The 24,091-nt window shown below is 41.9% G+C and overlaps 1 protein-coding gene across 3 annotated transcripts in view; it reads right to left on the reverse strand.

Annotated features, from left to right (window-relative positions):
- Nucleotides 1-3,506, reverse strand: part of RPS6KA6 (ribosomal protein S6 kinase A6) — a 165,297-nt gene extending 161,791 nt beyond the window's left edge. Inside the window, exon 1 of one of the 3 annotated variants that reach the window (XM_084869561.1) lies at nt 3,197-3,506. In XM_084869561.1, coding sequence (XP_084725687.1) covers nt 3,197-3,274 — 78 coding nt within the window. In that variant the 5' untranslated portion in view covers nt 3,275-3,506. Of the gene's footprint in view, nt 1-3,187 lie in introns of all 3 variants that reach the window. The other 2 variants (XM_084869563.1, XM_084869562.1) reach the window with 2 other exon arrangements.
- Between the last annotated feature and the right edge of the window lie 20,585 nt (nt 3,507-24,091).

The following is a 24,091-nucleotide window of genomic DNA, read 5'->3' on the forward strand; positions in this document are numbered from 1 at the left end:
CCTGTGGCTCCGGAGCCACATGCGGCTCTTTTGAACCTTTGCTGCGGCCCCCAGCAGGTCCTACACTAGCAGGGCAGATAGCAGGGCGGGGCGAGAGCTGTATTACTTATGTCGCAATGGTTTTGCCGCTCCGAGGTATTTTTTTTCCTTCGAAAACGGGTCCAAGTGGCTCTTTATGTCTTAAAGGTTGCCGACCCCTGCTCTATCCACTGAGCCAAACCGATTTCGGCAGGATTAACAATTTTCATTGGAGTATTTTTTCCAAATTGCTGAGGTAGACAGACCCATTGTTAAATCTCTACTATATCTAAAACATAGTGCAAAAAAATAAAAAACCGTGTGTGGTAATTACAATAGAAAATACTTAAAATAGCCGGGACCGGTTTGGCTCAGTGGATAGAGCGTCGGCCTGCGGACTGAAAGGTCCTGGGTTCGATTCCGGTTGAGGGCATGTACCTTGGTTGCGGGCACATCCCCAGTAGGGGGTGTGCAAGAGGCAGCTAATTGATGATTCTCTCTCATCGATGTTTCTAACTCTCTATCCCTCTCTCTTCCTCTCTGTGAAAAATCAATAAAATATATTTTTAAAAAATAAAAAAATAAAATACTTAAAATAAAAATAAAGAAAGAAAACACTTATACAGTAAAAGTTAACAAAAATAATAAAATAGTAGGCATGTGAAAGGCTACCCCCCCAAACCATCCTTATTCAACTGGTTTTAAAAACCAGATACCTGAGTCTATGTCAGTAGATTACATACATTAATAAAACAGTAATTCCTGTGCTCTTAAATAGTCTATCCAGAAAATTCTTGGAAGTATAAAGCATCCCTACATTTTAAAAAGAAATGAACCCCTCTTCATTTGTCCTGTTCATAATAGATGTAGAATATTAAATGTATTTGGGAATTGCTTAATTCTATAGTAAATCCTATATGATAAAAAGGTAATATGCAAATTGACCATCATACCCTCACACAATATGGCCTCCCCCATGTGGTCACAAGATGGCCACCACAAGATGGCCAGCAGGGGAGGGCAATTGTGGCCAACCAGGCCTCAGGGAAGGGAGGGCAGTTGGGGGTGACCATTCCTGAAGGGGAAGGCAGTTCAGATTCACCATGCCTGCCAAGGAGGGCAGTTGGGGGTGACTGGGTCAGCAGGGGAGGGCAGTTAGGATAAGGTGACCAGATTTTGAAATTGGTAAAGCGGGACACCATAGACGGGATGGGGGGGTGGGGGGGGGTTGAGGATCTCTTGGGGTTCTCCCGCCGTTCCCTAAGTTTGTTCTGCATTCTTTCCAAAAATTGGGACTTTTTAAAAATGCTGTGGGATGCGGGACAAAATGTTAAAAATCAGGACTGTCCCATCAAAAGTGGGACGTCTGGTCACCTTAAGTTAGGGGCAACTATGCCTGCAGGGGAGGGCAGTTGGGGGGGGGGACCTGGCCTACAACGGAGGGCAGTTGGGGACGACCAGGCCTGCAGGGGAGGGCAGTTGGAAGGGTCCTGGCCTACAGGGGAGGACAGCTGGGGGCAATCAGGCTGGCAGGGGGGTAGTCATTGATCAGGCCTGCAGGGGATCAGGCTGGCAGGCAGGCAAGCAGTTGGGACCAGCAGTCCCGGATTATGAGAGGGATGTCCCCCGAGGCGGTCGCATATTGGAGAGGGTACAGGCTGGGTTGAGGGACAACCCCCTCCTCCAGTGCATGAATTTTGTGCACGGGCCTCTAGTATTCCCTATTAGTAGAAAGGTCTCAACTTTAGACTCCTGAAAGTGTTTCCACTACATTCTTGTTAAATGTTATCCTGGCATGTAATTTTAACCCAGTTCAGTTGGAAATCTGCAAAGAAAAAAGAATGAGTTAAACAGACAAGAGTCCAAAGTGTATTTTTAAGGATGGAGTGATACTTAAAGGCAAATGTGCACCTTGAGACACTGAGGATTTCAAGTCTTTCCTCAAAAAATACTACTATTGGTAGTTTGTCATTCAAGTATTTTTAGAAGGTCTATGGTGGCCTCTACTGTAGTACTAGGCTGTCAATCGATTAAGTTATCAGAAAAGGATCTGACTTTCTATCCCAAAAGTACAGTTATTGTGCTTAAATGCTGCCTGCTTTTAATAGCAACAACAAACAACAATAAAGCGAAGTACCTGTGCACATTCAAGTTCTCACTGCACAGCTGATCAAAGTTCAACCCCAACAGTTTCAGAAGAGGATCAGGAAAAGAGAAGAACCTAAATCTTGAGGTTAAATCTCGCTGTCTAATCAAAGATACATCATATAAGGTCTGGGATTTATATGTATCTTTTATGGAACAATGGGGTGGAGGAGACGACAGTTGTGAACGGCAGAAAGAAGGGGCGGAGGAAAGGGGGCAGTAAAAAGAGGGACCACAGAGGATGCTGTAGAGCAGTGTTTCCCAAACTTTTGACATATGTGTACCCCTTCTATAATTTTTGTAACGCTGAGTACCCCTCATACTCATGAGAACGTAGGATTAGGCGCAGCTAAGCATGGTGCAGTGCATATCCCCACCAAACTCCGGTGCAACGTGTTCCCCCACCAAATTCTTCCCGTACCCCTGGGGGTACGCGTACCACACTTTGGGAAACACTGCTACAACATCACCTGAATGTAGATTAAGAAATCTGGCGTCCAGTTAATAGGTACCGGGGTTGTTACAAAAAAGACACAAGCCACACAGAAATGAGAAAGCCAAGTCACTAAGGTGCACTTATGCCTAGGTGCAAATGTCCCCAGTGACTTAGTCAACTTGGTGTTTTGTTGCCCTGAGTTCCTAAAACGCCCACGACTCAACAGAGAGCTGAAGTTAGCAGCTGTCCCTCAAAGTGTTCCCAGAGACGGAGAGAGGCTTGCGAACCCAACGTGACACCTGGCGCACCCCCTAGTCCCACTCTAGATCACAAAGCGCAGAAACTTAGTCACAACTCCAGAGCAGCCAGCGAGGCAGGCATCCTCCCCGCAACTGAGCGCGCCAGCTAGTCCCTGCCTGCGCTGAGGGAAGGGACAGCTGGGACAGCGCTTGTTGAACCATCCTGCAGCCTGCAGAGGGCTTACTTGGGCGCCCTGCGCCCAGCCCCACGCCCCTTCTTTCTGGAGTTCCCGCCAGGGTTTGGAGGGAAGGATGGGGGTGGTTCCAGCCCCCCCCCCCCCTTGGCCACCACACTAACCTCGCAACTGTTCGCGCCGCCACCAAACACCTCCATGTCGTGATCCCAGGGCTCCTCCTGAGGAGCGAATGGAAGCATCGCCCCTTCAGGAGCGCAGAAACGGGAGCTGCAGACCACGGGCACCGCCGTGCATCCTGTCCGTGGAGCTCTCCTGCCGCCGCCAAAACCTTCCAGCCCCGCCTTCGGCGACCTCTACTCTAGCCCCTGGGTCCCTCCGAGGCTGGGAGCAGGAGGTCACCTCCTCCAGGAGGAGCTGCCGCTCCCCATAGAGAAGACAACTCCGGTCTGTCTCTCCTGGAGCTGCTGCTCCGCTCAGCACTGCCTCCGCCTAGACTGTCGCTTGGCGGTGACCCCCACCCTCACCCCGCCTCCCTGAGCACCCTCCCCGCTCCCAGCTCTGTCAATATGGCGGCAGCGGCGGCTTTACCTGTGCGGTGCCTAGACAACCTCCCTCCCCCCACCCCACCCCACCCCACGGAGGCACAATAGCGTCACCAGCACGTCAGTGGAGATTCCCTAGCCTGGGGTGATGGGGGTGTGGGGAAAGGAGGCGGGAGCGAGTTGGGAGGACCGCGTGGCGGGGGGTGGGAAAGAGGGGAGGTGCTGGGCGGGGGGAGGCCGGGGAGAAGTAGTAGAAGTCACAGCCAGCGCCCGGGCAAACCTGCCCACTTCACAGAGCATGCGCGGCACTGCTCACACATGCTCAGCAGGCCCTCACAAGTCTCTGAAGCAGCCTGGCGCTGGGAGGATTCCCCCAAAAGATGCAGAAACGTGGTGACCCTTCTGAACAGTGTCAGGGAAAACTCAAGGAACATCTACTTGCAGGGCTCACAAAAGCACGTGGCCTCTACCCCGAACCACGATTTTAGTCCATTATATATATTAGCCTCCAAGAAGCGGGAAGTAGAAAGAAATTGCTTTTAAAATAAATTAGTATATCTGTGGTCCCTAACTCCTCCCCTCCCACCCCCTGCACCCCCTTTTCCAGCTGGTCCCTCTCAGGCTGTTTCTGCTGTTTGCATTCATACTACTGATTACACACTGTAGTGTACACACACACACACACACACACATACACACCACTTATTGGACTCTACTTGTTGCAATGAAGGTGGAATATATAGGGGTGAGCAAAAGGATTCCAGTTGTGAGTATGTGAAACACAGTTTATTTTTGTATTATTATTTTATTATTTTTCATATAAACAACTATAAACCTACTTTTGACCACCCCAGTAGAAAAGATTACCTTGCCCCCACCCAGCTTTACTGCTTTGCTACTCAAAGCCACACTGTACTAAGTGCTAGAGACAAAACTGAGACAAAAGAGACTCTCACACATAGTAGATGCTACCTTTGACACTTCAAACAGACTTAAAAGAGCAACTGTAACAGTGACTAAGCTAGCTCAGTACTTTGGAGAGGTTTCTAATGTTGGGTGTACAACACAGAATCTCCTACACCTAAGGCTATTGTGTTGTGCTACAGAAAAACAATAAACTATGCCCTCCATTTATTTCATAATAGAGCTTCCAGTGGACCACAAAGATTGGCTCACTGAATTGCAAACGAGGATCATTAATATTGCCCTCCCACTACTCTCCTTAAAATCACAGGGAGAGAGCTTTATGAATATAATTCTGTAAAAGTGAAAGCTTAGATAATAGTGGGTACATGCCGAAACCAGTTTGGCTCAGTGGATAGAGCATCAGCCTGCGGACTGAGGGGTCCCGGGTTCGATTCCGGTCAAGGGCATGTACCTGGGTTGTGGGCGCATCACCAGTAGGAGGTGTGCAAGATGCAGCTGATCAATTATTCTCTGTCATAGATGTTGCTAACTCTCTATCCCTCTCCTTTCCTCTCTGTAAAAAATCAATAAAATATATTTAAAGAAAAGAAAATAGTGGGTACATGAAGCTATAAACAATTAAATATGTGAGTGTGCATGCATGCCATGCATGCACGCATAAAGTTGTGTTTAGCTAAAAAGACAGTGTTCTTAACTAAGGCCAACCTTTCTGAGCACTGGATTGCATCCATTATTGCCTATTCATTCAAAGGCTTTGTCTGTAATTCCACACCCATCTCTTTCGCAGCAACTATTTTCCTCCCTCTCCTGGACTTCTCCCATCAGCAAAAACTATGCTGTTACTGACTTCAACTTGCTGGTCCACACATTAGCATTTCATACAGTTAATGAATTGCTGTTTCCTGTTCATTTTTTTTCTATGTCATTGGCCATTTCTTCTTAGTGTCCTTTATTGGATCACTCCTCATCTTCCCAATCTCTAAAATTTGTTAACTTCAGGGCTTGATACTCCACCTCTATCTCCCCCAATATCCATGAGGGATTTCTCCATATCCGATTCAGTTCCACTGCTTTAAATTCCATGTATATGCTGAAGACTCTCACATTTTATCAACTACAAACTCATGCAACTTGCCTATACTACCTGGATAGTAATAGGTATCTCAAACTTAACCTAGTCAAGACTGAATTCTCTCAATTTGACCCCAATAAACCTGCTCCCCAGATTTGTATAGGGAAATTAATGACCTCTACCATCCACCTAGTTTACTGCTCAAATCTCACTTTAAAGGCCTTCTATAACCATCCTTTATAAAATACCATCCTCATAAGTATCTAGCCTCATCCTGCTTTTTCTTCATAATATCAATCAACATGTGGTTGTGATATATTTTTATTCCCCACAGAAACCTTGCATAAAGCCCAGAACATTCATTTAATAAATACACCACATCACCTATATGAGTATTAAAAAACTTATGGTGAATGTATTACTTTGCTTCTATATAAAATTTAACCTTTATATACTGTATATATTCATTCATTCAGCATTCTCCTTAACCTATAAATATGCACACATCTCTCTCATTTAAAAAAAGTAAGTATTGCCCTAGCTGGTTTGGTTCAGTGGACAGAGCATTGGCCTTTGAACTAAAAGGTCCCAGGTTCGATTCCAGCCAAGGGCACATGCCTGGGTTGCAGGCTCAATCCCCATTAGGGGGCATGCAGGAGGCAGCCAATCAATGATTCTTTCTCATCATTGATGCTTCTATATATCCCTCTCCCTCTCCCTTCCTCTCTGAAATCAATAAAAACATATTTTTTAAAAAAAGTAATCACTAAAACCCCTTCTTCAACTCAATGCTTTTAATAGACTTCTGTTTCTCAAATGTTTCAATCAGTTAACAAGTCTTTTTACTTTTATCTCAAACTAGAGGCCTGGAGCACGAATTCCTGCATGGTGGGTGGGGAAGATCTAGGGAAATTGGTTGGCCAGGGGGGAGGAACTGATTGAGTGATCAGGGTCTGCTGGCAGGGGGGAAGGACAGGAGGGAGGCACTACAAGAGGTTAGCCAGCCAGGGAAGGGGCCACAGGAGGTTGGCCGCTGGCTGCAAGGTGGGAGCCAGCCCTCAGTTCCCCTGGGAAAGGGGCCATGTCTGCTGCCACTCACCTCTAGTTCCCTGTCCCAGCCTGGGCCCCAGGGCCCCAGTGGAGTTGGGAGAGGAGGGCACAGTTTGCCACCTCTCCCCTTCCTCCTTCCCTCACTGTCAAGCCACCACCGTAGCAGGTGGGCAGCCCCTGGGGAATGGAGAGGATGGGAGTGAGGCAAAACCTTGTGTTGAGGCCAACTTTCAGTAGATTGAAGCAAGGGAGCTGCTCTGCTACAGAAGATCCAGAAGCAGGTCTCTATGAATGGTTTAGCACCAGGGGCTGATGAGGGCCAGCTGGCTGGTGGGAAGGGCAACAGGAGGTTGGCTGTGGGAGTGTACTTACCACCAGGGGGTCAGCTCTTGTGTTGAGTGTCTGACCCCTACTTGTCAGTGCGCATGATAGCAACTGGTCATTCTGGTCATTCTGTTGTAATGATCAGTTAAGCTTTTATCTATGTACTAGAAGCCCGGGGCATGAAATTTGTGCAAAGTTACAGTCCCTAGGCCTGGCCTGTGATCAGAGCCCTCTTCCTCAGCTGCCCACAGCTGGCTCCACCCCCACCATCATCCACCTCTAGTTCCCCATTTGCCATCAGGTGATCAGTGCCTGATGGCCAGAGAAAGGGACCGAGAGGTTGGCTGTTCCTGCCCACTCGCCAGCCCTGCCCCAGCAGCAGACGGCCAACAGGCAATCAGAACCTGCCAGCCAGGGAAAGGGACCAAGAGGTGGTCAGTGTACCTCATAGTGACTGGTCCAGTGGTTATTCTGGTCATTCTGATGTTAGGGTCAATTTGCATATTACTTTTTTATTATCTAGGATAGAGGCCTGGTGCATGTGTGGGGGCTGGCTGGCCTGCCCTGAAGGGAGTCCTGAATTGGGTCGGGGGTGTCCCCACTGGGTGGTGGGGTTTGCAGGCTTGCCCCACCCCTATCAGGGTGGGGGTCCCTGCTCGGATGGGGACTACCCGTCATGCCCCCAATGTGGTGGGAGTCCCTGCTGGGGGGCTGGGCCAGCCTAGGTGAGGGGCCACAGGCAGTTTCCAGGCCAGCCACGCCCCTATCAGGGTGAGTGTCCCCACTGGGAAGCGGAACTGGCCTGGGTGAGGGGCTTCAGGCAATCTGTAGGTCAATCATGCCCCTGGCTTTGTCAGGAAGGACATCCAGAAGACATCTGGTCTAACTAGTAGATTACTTTTTTTTTAGTGCAGATAGATATTTGTTTTAAATGTCTGCTCCATCCCCATCGGTTCACCTCATACATTTCCTTGGACTAATTATACTAATAATACCTCTTAACTGGTCATTCTGACCTAAATTTATACACACACTCTTTCCAATCCATCCTCCTCACTGGCAGCCCAGTGATCAAAATTCTTTAATGATTTTTCTATCATCTCCACTAAAATATCCAAACTCCTTAGCGCTGAATGAAAATGCTTTCACTGTCTGGCCTCTGACTGTCTTTCTAGCTTCACTTACCACGTCATATTCCAGCCAAATATATGCACATATTATTGTCTCATTCTATCCTAGTCTCCCTAGACTACTTATTCTTAATAGCAAGTAACAACTATTATTTATGAAAATCCACTATGCTCCAGGCATATGCTCTTCATGAAATCATTTAGCTCTTGTAAAAATCTGTAAAAAAAAAAATTATATTACCTGCATTTTACAAATTAGGAACCTTGGCTTTAAAAAGTTTCAGTAATTTTCAAGATCTCCAGATACTAAATGGGAAATCTAGAATTAAAATTAGGTCTGATTGGATGTCAAATGTCCTATCTAACTCTGAAACTCTGTGAAGCCTCTTTGATCTTACCCCCCTCCACACACACATACTCTACATTCTCATTTCACTCATCTTTGGGGAAAATTAGTCACCCATTCCTTTATACTTTATAATATATTTTCCATATCTTTGTTTAAGCATGTCTTTATCTTTCTTTACCAGAAAACTGTGAGGTTTTTGTATGTGAATGAATTAAGTTTTAATCTCTCCATTCATAGCATGCGGCTAGTGCTCAATAAATATATTGGATGGACAAACAACACTTCTCTATTCTAGTCAGACACTATGTTAAAGCTGATATAAATACTTACAACAGTACTTAACTCTTCAGAGTTTAATCCTTACTTGTTCTGTATGGACTCCTGATGTCAAAGACATATGGTTTAATTTTAAGTTACTAGTAACTATGGCATTCTGGATCTAATTTCTACTAGCCGAGAAGGCCATTGTTGGATTATTGGTGGAAAACATTATGAGTTTATTTTTAGTACAAAGGTGGGTATTAGGGAATGCTTGAGTTTTTCAGTCTTCTGCAAAGTATGCACAACAGAGATTGTTGTGTTCTTTTCAGGCTTCAGAAATTTTTTCACTTAAAGTATTTTTCATACCTATATATCTCTGGATTTCCAATGATTCTAGCATTGTTTTAAAAAATTACACAATCTTGCCGAAACCGGTTTGGTTCAGTGGTAGAGCGTTGGTCTGCTGACTGAAAGGTCCCAGGGTTCGATTCTGGTCAAGGGCATGTACCTTGGTTGCGGGCACATCCCCGGTAGGGGGTGTGCAAGAGGCAACTGGTCGATGTCTCTCTCTCATCGATGTTTCTAGCTCTCTATCTCTCTCCCTTCCTCTCTGTAAAAAATCAATAAAAAAAATTACACAATCTTTGGCAATATGTTGGTGGTTCTTTGACTGGAATGTACTATATCTAAATAATATATATTGTTCATAATAAAATAGTATAAGATGGGCTCCACCACTATTAGAACACGTGTTCTGAGTATTTCTAGGACTAGGGAAGGGTACACTTAAACCTCCACACTGATTTATTTACCCTCAGACAAATGACACATTGGATGACTAGGGTTAGGATTGAAAGTGGGTAGCCATGTCCTTTAACTGAGAAAAGTTAACTGGTCCATATGGAGATGAAAACCAACTCACCTTGCCCCACTAAAGGGGTGTGAAATATGAACCAAGGGCTTTTGATCAGCAGTTCACAAAATTACCCACAGATCCTATACTGTGGTTCTCATTTCTATAATGTGACATATGCAAAGTAGCACGTTAGGTGTATAATTATAGAAAAAGTAAAATAGTCTATCAGTAATCTCTGCCTATTTCCCAAAGTTTATAATTCAAATAGCTGGGAAATGGTAACTCAACATAGAGCATAAAAACACTCTTAAAATATTCAAAAATTATTTTTAAGATACTAGTATTCCAATTTAAAAACAAAAAATAAGATTTGTGGATAAACTTAAACTTTTAAGTGTTTAACTTTTAACAAGTACTTATTATTTTTCACTCCTTAGAAGGGTTAGAGAACTTTCATTCTCTAAAATACTAAGTAACATTCGGTCCCCTAAAAATCAATTTCTAAAGGGGGAGCAATCCACACATACTGGTGAATGTAAGCTCACTATTACTTTTTTGTTTAAATGAATGAGATTAAATAATAAGTAAATATGATCACAGTGTAATCATTTTTCCTCTTTGGACAGCAAAGTTTACAGTAGATAGAGAGCCTAATCCCTTAAAATATTAAAGAGCAGGAAGAGTAATAATCATTATTTATAGTCTAACTCCTAATATTTTTATGAAAAATACAATTCATGATTTAGCTTGAAATCCAATTCATTTAATTTTAACAGTGGTACCTATTACAAAGGAGTTCTGCTGTATTATATATAAGCAGTCCAAAAAGTTTTATTTTTGTTTCTAAATCTTTTAAAATCAGGTCAACATATTTGATTATAATGTTATTTTGAGGGGTGGGATGGGGAGAGAAACACAGTTGATCTTATTAGTGGGTTTGCCGAAATGTGAGAATGATGGATCTACCAAACAAGAAATGAATTCTAAAGAAGACATACATAAAGGTAATAATCAACCTTACTTTATAAAAAGGATACACTTTTATAAACCAAAGCAATAATGCAAGATATGAAAGTAATCTGGCTGTCCACATCTTTCATAGGTTCACCAAGTTTGAATAGTCCAATTCAATTATTTATTCTTCACTAACTTATACTTTTCCATTTAGGACCTTTGCAATTTTGGAACATTATTGAGGAGAGTTCCTTATGAGATAAAGTTGGGCCAGCCTTTGATTAAAGGTATGGAAGTAACTATTTACTCTATTCAAACTTCCAGCATACTCATTAATCTGTAAAGCAATAAAAACTGCATATTTTCACAGCTATCAGTTTACCTAGTTTCAGACTGCCTTTTCCATATAATTTGCAAAACTGTTGTCACCTACAATAAAACATTTGATTAGAAATACCATGACTGAAGTAAAGATAAAGGATTTCCAAGGGTCCATTCATATCCGCTCATCCCCTGGTATTTAAGATTTTTTAAATAGAATTTATATTAAACTGAAACATATAATTTCAGACTTATGATCATGGTCTTATTAACATCATACACTAAATCATTTATAAGTATGCATCAACTACAGGGTTTGTCAAAACAGATTACAGAGCTTCAGTATTTCTGATTCAGTAAATCTATGTTGAAGGCTGAGTATTTGCATTTCTACCTAATATTCAGATGATTCTAATATTTCTAGTATGTGACCGCACTTTGAGAAACACTACCTTAAGTCACATTTAGCTAAAGTAAGATAGAAATATATTTAAGTAATTTTGTTCAAAATGTCTAGATGATTCATTCAAGCTTTAGATATTTTGAATTCATATCAACAATTAATAGGAATTTGGAAAATAAGTGAAAATTTAAGCCAGAAAATTTTTATAAAGGACATTTTATATAAGGTGAAAACTTTACTGAGTCGCTTTAAGACCTCATTATATAAAAACTGTTGGCATAATAATAATTTCTTATTAGTGTACATAGTTGAATGTAATAAAACCGTCTTTTTTGTCATGCCCCATTTTTAAGAATTCAACTGGGAAATTAGGCAAATTTCAAAAAAGAATAGGGGCAGGAATAGAGCTTCTAGGTTAGTTGTGGTAAATAAACTAGAGATAAGCAGGTTAAAATAGGAAGATATGTAGATATTGATATGGGTATGGGCAGAGGGTTCTTGTTCAGTGGATCAGGATAATGATGTGGTGTAGTAGCCTGGATAACTCCATGGAAGTGTAGTTGCTTTGAATCTAATCCAGGCCTTACCTAAGTAAACCCTTTTTTTTTTTTTTCTATTTAGAACCCCAATCCTTGTCAGAATTCTGAATGTTAAAGGAGCCCAAACATTTATGTAAGATTGTGTACCTGGGAACTAGAAGGTGAAGAATTATTTTAGTTTTCCAAGGAATATTTGGACACCCTATCAGATTGAAAGTGGTACATACTTTGACCTAATTGATTAAAAAAACAGAGACATCCATAATTCCAAAAAGGCCTATGTAAGGATTCTGACATATTTAGACAAAGCAAGACTTTTAAAACCAATAGCTGTTTTTCATCATAAAACTGAGACTTATTTTAATTGTATTTTCTGCACTTAGTAATTCAGAGTTTGTTTAGTTACTAGATTATTTATTATTTATTTTTTTAATAAATCTTTATTGTTCAGATTATTATAGTTGTTCCTCTTTTTTTAAAAATATATATTTTATTGATTTTTCACAGAGAGGAAGGGAGAGGGATAGAGAGTTAGAAACATCGATGAGAGAGATACATCGACCAGCTGCCTCCTGCACACCCCCTACCGGGGACGTGCCCGCAACCAAGGTACATGCCTCTGACCGGAATCAAACCTGGGACCCTTCAGTCCGTAGGCCGACACTCTATCCACTGAGCCAAACCAGCTTCGGACATAGTTGTTCCTCTTTTTACCCTCCATAGCTCTCCTCCACCTGGTTCCCACCCCACCCTCTGTCCTTATCCCAACCCCCCCCCCCCCACTGTCCTCATCCATAGGTGAACGATTTTTGTCCAATCTCTTCCTGAAACCCTACAACAACCCCCCCGCCCCGAGAATTGTCAGTCCACTCCCTTTCTATGCACCAGATTCTATTATATTCACTAGTTTATTCTGTTCATCAGATTTTTATTCACTTGATTTTTAGATTCACTTGTTGATAGATATGTAATTGTTCTCACTTTGTTGTTCATTATTTTTATCTTTACATTTTTCTTCTTCTTCCTCTTCTTAAAGAATACCTTTCAGCATTTCATGTAATACTGATTTGGTGGTGATGAACTCCTTTAGCTTTTTCTTATCTGTGAAGGTCTTCATCTGACCTTCAATTTTAAATAATAGCTTTGCTGGGTAGAGTAATTTGTAGGTTCTTGCTATTCATCACTTTGAATATTTCTTGCCACTCCCTTCTGGCCCGCATAGTTTCTGTTGAGAAATCACCTGACATTCGTATGGGTACTCCCTTGTAGGTAACTAAACATTTTTCTCTCGCTGCTTTTGATATTCTCTCTTTGTCTTATTCTCTTGGCATTTTAATTATGATGTGCCTTGGTGTGGTCCTCTTTGGATTCCTCTTGTGTGGGGTTCTGAACTTCCTGGACTTTTAGATCTATTTCTTTAACCAGGTAGGTGGAGTTTTCTGTCATTATTTCTTCAAATAGGTTTTTAATATCTTGTTCTCTCTCTTCTTCTGGCACCCCCATAATTCTGATGTTGGTACACTTGAAGTTGTCCCAGAGGTTCCTTGCACTATCTTCATATTTTTGGATTCTTTTTGTTTTTCCAGCTGAGTATTAATTGCTTCTTTGTATTTCAAATCTTTGACTTGATTCTTGGGATCCTCTAGTTTGATCTTAGATCTCTGTTATTTCAGGCAGTGTATGTTTAATTTCCAGTTGCTCTTTTTTCATACCCTTGAGTGTCTCACTATATTTCTCAGAGGTTTCTAGAAGATTCTTGAGTAACCTTATAACCACGATTTTGAACTCTCTATCCAGTATTTTGCTTTCATCCATTTCTTTCATTTGTGACCTATTTCTTTGTCTCCGCATTTTGACTGCTTCCCTGTGTTGATAGAGTGGCTTTGTGTGCTAGGTGTCTTATAGCACCAGTGGCTCAGTCTCCCTAATTACCTGAGGTGGAAACTCTTGGTGCACCCCTTTGTGGGCTGTGTGCACAGTATTGTTGCAATTAATCCTTGATTGTTTTTGGTATCACTGGGAGGAATTGACCTCTTGATTGTTTTTGGTATCACTGGGAGGAATTGACCTCCAGGCCAATTGGCTGTGAGGACCTGTTGTGTTTATAATGGGAGAACTTCTGTGCTCAAGATATCCATATGTGGCTGGATATGCTTCAGTGGGACTTGGCACTCACTGAGTCTGTCCCCTGAGTGTGTCTCTTATGTATGTGAAGAGTTGTAATCTGGATGATCTCACTCTGACCACTGGGTACACTGGATCTTGGATCTGTAAGGAGGTGCAAAGTCAGCCACTGCCTGAGGCCACCCAGCAGTAGCTACAGAAAGATCTGCAGATTCCTCCTCTTTGGGGTTTGGAGGTGCCCAGATGAGGCCAAGCTGTGAAAGAATGAAAGCCTTGGGCCTTCTTTTGGTGGCTCTCTGACCCAGCTGCAGTTTGCTAGGTTTTAGATTTCAAAAGGCCAGTCCATTAATATGCAAAAGACTGTGCACAACTTGGGTGGGGTTGTAAATTGGGTGTGGTGGGGGTCTCATGGAATCACCAGGGCAGAGAAAACAGCAATGGCTGCCCATCATCCCTGCCCCAAAGAGACCCCACGGTCTCTGTCCCAAGGCACAGTGCAGGAACAATGATCGCTGCAAGCACCTCTGAGAGAAAGCTGCCCTTGTGTTCCGGCCTGATGCCAGACAGTCCAGTTTCTCCCCTTATGAGTCTGGGTCCCCAGGTTCTTGCCTGGAAATGGAGTTCAGAGCAGCTGAAAGTTTGGATCTCCTCCTGATTGAAAAAAAACAACAACAGTGTACACAATTGCCAGCCCCTTTTGTGCACCTCTGTACTGCTACACTTCCACACCTCGGCATCTCCTACCAGACTCAATGAGCTTTTTTCTTTCCTTCTAATTGTAGAATTTCCACTCAGCCTTCCTGTGGTTATGGATGATATTTGTTTTGTCTTTTAATTGTAGTTTTGAAGTGGTTGTGTGAGGCAGCAAGTTCAGGTGTTTACCTATGCCATCATCTTGGTTGATGATTCTCTCTCTCTCTCTCTCTCTCTCTCTCTCTCTCTCTCTCTCTCTCTCTCTCTCTCTCTCTCTCTCTTCCTTCTCCCCACTCCCTTCCACTCTCTCTAGAAAAATTAATGGGGAAAATATCCTTGTTCCTTGGGTAAAGATAAAAAAATTGCAGCCTAAATTGATTAATACAACACCTATTAGAATGACTAACAAAACAAACAAGAGAAACTTGAGAATACCAAGTGTTAAAGAGGATGTGCAGCAGCTGAATCTTTCCTATACATTGCTGATTGAATTGCAGAATTTCATAGCCACTTTGTAAAACAGTTTGTTTCTTACAAAGTTAAACATATACTTATCAAATAACCTAGCACTCAAGGAAGTGAAAATATAAGTTCACACAATAGCCTATAATGTTTATAGAAGCTTTAATCATAATCTTTAAAAACGAAAATCACCAAAACACCCTTCAACTACAGAATGGATAAACATACTGTGGTACAGCCTTGGAAAGAACTAATACTCAGAAAAGAGAGAGAGAGAGAGAGAGAGAGAGAGAGAGAGCGAGAGAGAGAGAGAGAGAGAGAGAGAGAGAGAGAGAGAGAGAGAAATTGGTGGTACTTATAACAACATGCAAGGACTGCAAATGCTACATTATTCCAAGTGGGGGGAAAAGCTAGCCTCAAAAACCTTCATACTCTATTATTTAATTTGTATGACATCTTATAAGAAGAAAACTATAGGGGCAGAAAATAGTAGTGGTTGCCAGGGGCTGGAGGAAAATGGAAGAGTTTTGAACAAAGGATCAGAATTGGGGGGAGAGAGGTTGATGGAAATGTTCTGTAGTTGTGGTTACATGACTATAAATGTTTATCAAAACTTATAGAAGTATACTCTGAAATGCTGTTTTATTGTATAAAAAGTATTTCTATATTTAAAAGCCTAAGAGACCATTATGGCAGAATGAGCAGCATGACCAGAATGACCAGTCACTATGATAGGCACTGAGCACTCAGGCAGGCAAGCAGTTAGGGGAGAACAGGTAGGCAGGCAAGAGAGCGGTTAGGGGCAAGCAGTCCTGGATTGTGAGAGGGATGTCCGACTGTCAGATGTCTGACTGCAGGCGTTGGGCCTAAACCGGCAGTTGGACATCCCTAGAGGGGTCCTGGATTGTGAGAGGGTGCAGGCTGGGTTGAGTTCCCCTCCACCCCCCGCCTTGTATGAATTTCATGCACCGGGTCTCTGGTTCATTAATAAACCTGATTTATAAAAAGTGCATCAGATAGGCCAAGGAAAAGGAAATACAAATAGATACACAAAATGTGAACACTAGTAGAGGGTAATGTTAAGTGGGTAAAGGATTGTGTTGGGACAAGGAGTTGATTTTGCAACAGGGCATTTTGAAGCCAAAAAAGGAGTATATGAAAGATAGGAAACCTTTGTGACCAAACTAGCCTTGTTACCTTGGTTATGGGTGTGGGTGTTTATGTGCTGATTATATAAGAACACATCAAATCCATTTTAGCAATAGCCTGTTATGTCACCTGATTTTCCCTCCCACTAACATATTGAGTCACTCTTTTTCCAGAGTATCTGTGCAGCACAAGCAACATATTCCCTGCTACAGTGCAAAACGCTCTAAAATTGAAGACCCAGAGGGTTTGCTCTGATATGTTATGCCTTAAGGTCAACTGCTCCATCTAAATAAATTTTTATGGCTACCCTTTGAAAGGAGTACATTCAAGTTTAGATATTTTAATCTTTATATATGTTTTTTAAAATGTGGCTACAGTATGTCTTAAATGACTTTATTAAATGGCAGAGAAATGACAGCTTTCTTAAGTATATTTTACTCACATTCAGTTAACATTACACAAAAAGAATAGAAATAATTATTGGAGTGCTATTAGATTAATTTTTCTTTGGAAACTGTTTGAAATAGATATGGTCAAAATGGATATTTGAGAAATAAAATATCTTTACAATGTAACCTTCATATTCTATATTAGAGAAATAAATATGCTATATGTCTAGGTTTAATACTGATGTTGGAAATATTTTCTTAAAATAAAAGTTAATACTTCTTACGTACTTCTTTCTATAATTTCATATGACCATTTAGGACTATGTTACTGACTCTGATTATCATATTACCACATTTCACGTTATCTCAAATTTAAGATAGAGGCATTTTATAAAAATAAGAAATACTTTAAACTTCCTTGAAGAGAAAATAAACAATCATAATACCAGTCTGTTCAGTTACTAACAACCCTCCCAACCAGGTGGCTACATGCCATTGCTAATTATCCCATTGCTCAATCTTAATTGTAGCTCTTTTTTTTATTGATTTCAGAGACAGGGAGTAGGAGGGAGAGAGATAGAAACATCAATGATGAGAATCATTGATTGGCTGCCTCCTGCATGCCCCATACTAGGATCAAACCTGCAACCTCAGCATGTGCCCTGACTGGGAATCAAACCATGACCTCCTGAGCAACACCAGTCAGGAAATTATAGCTCTTTTTAAAGATATATTAGTAATGGAAGGGCTAGAATTATTTATTAATACATCATTTACATATAATTTATTTAACCCAAGTCACTGTTTTTCCAGTGTCCCCAAGTGATCTGAGAAGTCACATTTTCATGTTCCCAGGAGCAAAAAAATGGTAATTAAATAAATGACTCAAATTAAAAAAGTTAAATTATCCACAGATGCCAACCATCTGCATTGCTCAGAATACATTAAATTTGTAATAATGAGCTGGTTGTCTTCCAAATGGCCCATACTCTTCAACCTCACTTCCTTTCTTTCCCAACCCCCTCACATTTCTGCCTTCCTACTCCCTTCTGTACCCATTCTAAGTTCAGACTTTCTCAGCGCCTATGCACTCTGTGGATCCCCTTATTCCATTCTTTCTCTCAAATAACCCACTATTTTCTTTCTCCTTTGCATGGTCTCCTTAGTATCTTGATCTCTTCTCACCAGACCCAGCCCCTAACTTTTTGTCACCTTCTCTCTCTCCTTCATGTTTTTTTCCCCCTAATCTCCCTTCTGCAACCCTTATCCACTAGGTTTTCATCTGCTTTTGAGGACACTCATCAATTACCTTGCTAATCTTTGTATCCCCTTCTCCACTTTTAAAGAATTTAAATATTACTTTGATTACCATCTATGAGAAGCCCCTATGCCCTCTGAACATGCCCATCAGCCCTTTAGTCTGTCTTTTTTATTATCTGAAGCTAAGCTTATTCCAGTTTTCATCCTACTGGTCATGTAAAACTCCAATTACTCACCAGTCATGGCATATGGGCCATCATGCTTTTGACTGAGTTCACTTTTTGGCATAAACTTTAGTAATCATATGTTCTGATTCCTAGTCTCCATATAACACAATCCTATCTAATAAAGAGGGAATATGCTAATTGACCCTCACACCATCACAAAGATGGGGCGCCCACAGCCAATAAGGAGGGAATATGCTAATTGACTGTCACACCCTCAAAGATGGTGGTGCCCACAGCCACAAAATCACAGTGCCCACTCCTGTCAGCCCTGCTGGGGTGGGAGGCACTAAACAAGGCTGGGCCTACACCAGCTGGGCCCAGCCACTTCATGCACCTGCCTCTGGAGTCTTCCAGTTCCCTCAGCACCCCAAGCCTCCCAGGGCCAGCCTGAGGCACAGGCAAGCCTCAGATGGTGGCTGCCTAGCAACCCAGGGTTACCTGAGGCTCGGATAACCAGGGCTGGCCAAGGCTTGTGCTGCCAGCAGTGGCAGCAGCAGAGGTATGATGGGGTGTCACTTTCCTCTGATGGCCAGGTCCCCTCTCACTCCTGAGGGCTCCTGGACTGTGAGAGGGGGAAGGCCAGGCTGAGGGACCATCCCTCCAGTGCATGAATTTTCATGCACTGGGCTTCTAGTATAGCATAAATATAGAATCTTATTTAATAAAGAGGAAATATGCTAATTAACCATCACACCCTCACAAATATGGCAGCACCCACAGCCAATAAGGAGGTGATATGCTAATTGACTGCCATATCCTCAAAATGGCATTACCCACAGCCACAAGAGGGCAGCGCCCAGTCCCCTCAGCCACGCAGGGGCAGCAGGCACACGACACGGCTGGGCCTACCCTCAGGCAGGTCTGGCCTGCTTCTGGATTCCCCCAGTTCCCTCAGTCCCCCAGTCACCCAGGGCCAGTCTGAGGCAAAGGCAAGCCTTGGGTTTCAACTGCCCCTATGCCCAGGGCCGGCCTGAGGCACAGGTAACCAGCTGGCTGAGGCTTGCACTGCTGGCAGTGGCAGCAGCAGAGGTGTGACAGGGGCGCTGCCTTCCCCTGATTGACAGGTCACCTCTTGCCCCTGAGGGCTCCCAGACTGTGAGAGGGTGGAGGCCGGACTGAGGGACTCCCCCTCCAGTGCATGAATTTTTATGCATCAGGCCTCTATTGCTTAATAAATGGATAAGAAATTTTAAAAACATTTTATGTTAATCAAGTTTGGTTAAGGTAGTAGAAATAATATTCCCTTGCTAACCAACAAGCATCTTTTTCAAATAAGAAATTTGAAAATATGTATCACATGCCCAGATAAAACACTTGATTCCAATAAAGATATAATTAATGTAATGTTCATAGGGAAATCTTTCCATTCTTCTCATGATCTATGGTAATGATTTGTATTTCCTGGATATGATAGCACTGTGAAACCAAAATACATTTCTCCTTTAGTAACTGGAATGAAGAACTAGTAGTGGATAAACTATGGAAGGAACAGAGATCATCAATAATTTATGTAAAAGGAATAAGAACTTGGGCTTAAGAATTACTCTGTATAGTATTATAATGATAAACACACTATTATACATTTTTCCAAACCAATAGAACGTACAATACGAAGAATGAACTCTAAGGTAAACTATGGACTTTGGTTGATTATTATGTGCTAATGTAGGTTCATTCATCTTTGCTACAAAAACTGCACCATTGTGGTGAATGATGTTAATATCAGGAAAGGCTATGTATGTGTATGGGCAGGGGTATACAGGAAATCTCTGTACCTCCCTTTCTATTTTTTAAAGATTTTTTATTTTTTATTTTTTAGAGTGAGAAGATAGGAGAGAGAGGGGGGAGAGAGGGAGAGAGAGAAGGAGAGACAGAGGGAGAGAGAGAAAGAGAGACAGAGGGAGAGAGAGAAAGAGAGACAGACAGAGAGAGAGAGAGAAACATTGATGTGAGAGAGAAACATTGATCAGCTGCCTCCTTTACACCCCCTACTGGGGATTGAGCTGCAACCAGCATGTGTCCTGATTGGGAATTAAACCAACAACCTTTCAGTGCACATGACAACACACAACCAACTGAGAAACACTGGCCAGGGTCTCCCTTTCCATTTTGTTGTAAATCTTAAACTGCAATAAAGAAATAAAGTATTAAAAACAAAACTTTGGGCCACACTCTTTGAAAATGTAATATTTACCATTAATTCTCTAGTAAATCACTTTTTACAGTATTGAGTTCCAGTGACCTAAAAGAGTCAGTAAAAAATTTAATTCTGCCATCAGGAAATAAGCAGAGACCATCAGATTATTAGGACTACATAATGGCCCACCCAGGGCTACCACCTGCTATTGGCAAAGGGCATTGTCAGTCCATTTACAACCCATAGTATGTTTTCCTTCCTAGCATGTGGAATCTTTCTACTACTACAGGCAATTGCTATTTTTATTAATTCTACACAAATGGCTGCATAGATGAATGGAGTTTTTAGAATATATCTTTTCAGTTCATGCAACTATGTTAACTCCTCAAATAATGATGCTTATCAGTCACAATTATCTTACTGTGATATAGCTTTCCATCTACTCAGGCCTGAATTAATATCACCCATTTATTTCATCTGCACTATGGAAAGAGAACAATGCCCTATTGATCTCAACTTGATTGAAATCAGCACTGAAACCTTTATCCCTGATTAGATTATATCATCTTCATCTAGCATAGAAGCTAGTATGCTTGCAATTTTATTTTACATATTTTATTCTTTCTTAAAATATGTATTGTTGAAAGTATTACATATGTCACCCTCTTTCCCCATTGACCCTTTCTAGTCCACTCTACCCCCCATCCCAGGCCTTCACCACACTATTGTCTGTGTCCATGGGTTATGCATATATATGTATATAGCTTCTTCTTGCAATTTTAAAAGCAGATTAATTTTATTTTCTACTTGTACTTCTAAAAAAATCTTCATTTTTAATTATAAGCATAATGGATAAATTAGTGGGTTTTTCCCATTTACTTGAATAAAGATCTTGATTTAGAAATACTCGCTCATTATGATAAATATCCATTCTTGTTTTCCGAGATAAATATCAAGCTCCCAGAAAAAATATTTAATAAACCTGACCTTATAAACATTACAGAAATGGATTTTGTATCATCACTGACACATGTTCCGACAGGTCTTTTTTTCTATCTTTGGAAAAAATAGCTTGTTTACAGCTATAACATTTATGATTGTTCTCTGCTTTAGTCTCTCCCAGAACTAAATGGATAAAATAAATAAGGATAATTTGTAGAAAATGTCATGAGTAAAATATCATAATATAAACGTGTTTTGCTTTACCAGTACTTTTCCCCTTTTGAATTTGAGTTGTCAGTAACATGGTGAAATGCAAGGCTGCAAGGAGACTGGAATTACTCCAAATGATAAATCAGAGGGTAACAACTTCCATGTCCTTCAATGTCCAACCAGTCTCTTTCAGAATTTCCAGAATTCTTTTGTTCTAAAAAAGATGTTAGGAGCGAGGAAAGCAGGAATTTCTAGACTAAAGCAGGCATAAATTCTTACCCACAAAGGCTGAGAGTCTTGAAAGCCAGAATTGCTCATTCTATGCATAGTATATGAAGGCAAGGCCTTAACCACCCTGTTGCCAGAAATATTTGGCTACAAACTTCTGTCAACACAAGTATTCCATTTGGGGAATTCCTCCGATTGTAACATTTGGTCCAGGATCAGCTGTTCTTTCTGCAAAAACCTCAGTCAAAGATATCTCTGCCATACTCCCATTCAGCCTTTTAATTGCACTTTCTGCCCATTTTCCCACAGAAGGTTTCTTTACTGTTTCTTCACACCAGGCCTAATATCTATCAGACCTAATCATTAACCTACTACTTTTGATTGTACAATTATGTTATCCTTTTTATTGAACCAACCTGGGCCAACTCCACAGGGAAGATCCTAGAAACACAAATTAGCTGCCAACAGTTTTGTGTTGGCTACATGATTTATGAAATATTCCTTTCACAGTGTCCTAAGTGTGCATAGTAGGGGAATCCACAAGAGTTTCCCTTCAGAGAAAAATATGGCGGTTGGCAGGATGGAGCTGAGGGAAAGGAAGTGAGTGAAAATATGAAAGGAGAGTGTGTGAATGTGCGTGGAGGGTGTATGAGTGAGTGAGGGAAAGTTAAATCTCGTATGAGCATCAGGGGCTGGCAGACAGGCTCTCCTTGACAAGGAGAGACTATCACCGCTGTGGGCACTCCCCGGACGGCAGGACTCCAGCACGGAGCCCATGCCATCTTGAAGGGGAGAATAGCCTTTTTTATAAACTAATCAACACCACCAACAAGACAGGATTTGGAACTGCCCCACAACCCAGCGTCCACTCCAGGCAATATCCTGCTACCCAGCTGCAGACCCACAGACCATGGTACCTCTACCTCCAAAGGAACACCCTCTTGGTAGCAGTAAGTGCAGTTCCTCCACCCAACAGCAGAACTCCATAAAGGAGCGCGTGTTTCCAGCCCCATAGGCAGCCAGGACACTTTACTCAGGATTTGCGTGCATCTCCAGCTGCATAAGCAGCCAGGATACTGTGCACCTTGGGCAGAGCTTGGGAACTACCGAAAGCCCCGAGGGTGTGATTCTGTGCAGACGGGGGTGTGGGGGTGTGGAGGCATGGCCCCATATTAGAAATTCTGAATTCCCTCTTCCTGGAGAGTTGCCCACATTCACCCCCGCTGCTTAACCTCCATGCTGGGACCCCTCAGAGTGTATCAGAACGCTGCGCCCAGAGAGCGCACCTCCGCAGATGCGAGGTTCCAGCAGTGGGCCACACTGAGCCCAACTACCCACAGGGTGCTAGTGGGAGCCACTGTGAGCTCTCCTTGGGTGCGATCTTGAACAAACAAGGGGCGCACTACCCTCAAGCAGTAGAAGCTTTGGGTTCACTTATTCTGAATACCTGCCCACAGGCACCTCAATTGCACTGCCACACTGCTAGGGCCCTTCATAGTCCTTCGGTGTGCCTCACTGGCTAATGTACCGAGGGTACTCTACCCAGCAAAGCTATTATTTAGAATTAAAGGTCAGATGAAGAGCTTCACAGATAAGAAAAATCTAAAGGAATTCATTACTGCCAAACCAGTATTATATGAAATGCTGAAAGGTATTCTTTAAGAAGAGGAAGAAGAAAAAAGTAAAGATAAAAATTATGAACAACAAATATATATCTATCAACAAGTGAATCTAAAAATCAAGTGAATAAAAAATCTGATGAACAGAATAATCTGGTGAATATAATAGAATGAGGAACATAGAAAGGGAGTAGACTGACAATTATCAGGGAAAAGGGGTGTGGGGGTACAGGAAGAGACTGGACAAAAATTCTACACCAATGGATAAGGATAGTGAGGAGCATAAGGGCAGAGGGTGGGGTGGGAACCAGGTGGAGAGGGGCTATGGGGGGGGGGAAGGGGGAACAACTGTAATAATCTCAACAATGAAGATTTATTTAAAAAAAATAAATAAAATAAATAAAATCGTATCTTTTGGATAAGTTGTATAATCTAAAGTATAAGGCCATTAAGAGAAGTGAAAAGGGGTGTTAAATCAGAGCTGTGGCAATTTGTGGGTTGTTTGGTTGAGAAAGACATTTGGAAAATTTCCAGGAAATAAGTCTTAAAGAAAAATCAAAATTTTCTTTACTTGGTTTGTGCATGCCCTGAGGATGTGAGAAGGGCAAGCAGGGAAAGAGGAAGATTGATGGAGATAGGGATATTACAGACAAAAGAAACAGCATGTTCAAAAGTCCATAGGCATGAGAAAGTATGTTGCTTAGAGAGAAACAAATATAGTTTGTGTTGGAACAAAGATAAGTTTGTGTGTGCCTTTGTGCGTACTTTTCCATGGATGATGCATAATGTTTCTGAAAAGTATGAATTTATAATGCTGTCATTTTATTCACTCATTGAATCTACACTGGCAATCTGACTATTTTCTTTTGGTTTTTCATCTTTTCTACC

Source organism: Pipistrellus hanaki (genome assembly GCF_964339955.1).
Source record: "Pipistrellus hanaki genome assembly, chromosome: X".
NCBI lineage: Eukaryota > Metazoa > Chordata > Mammalia > Chiroptera > Vespertilionidae > Pipistrellus > Pipistrellus hanaki.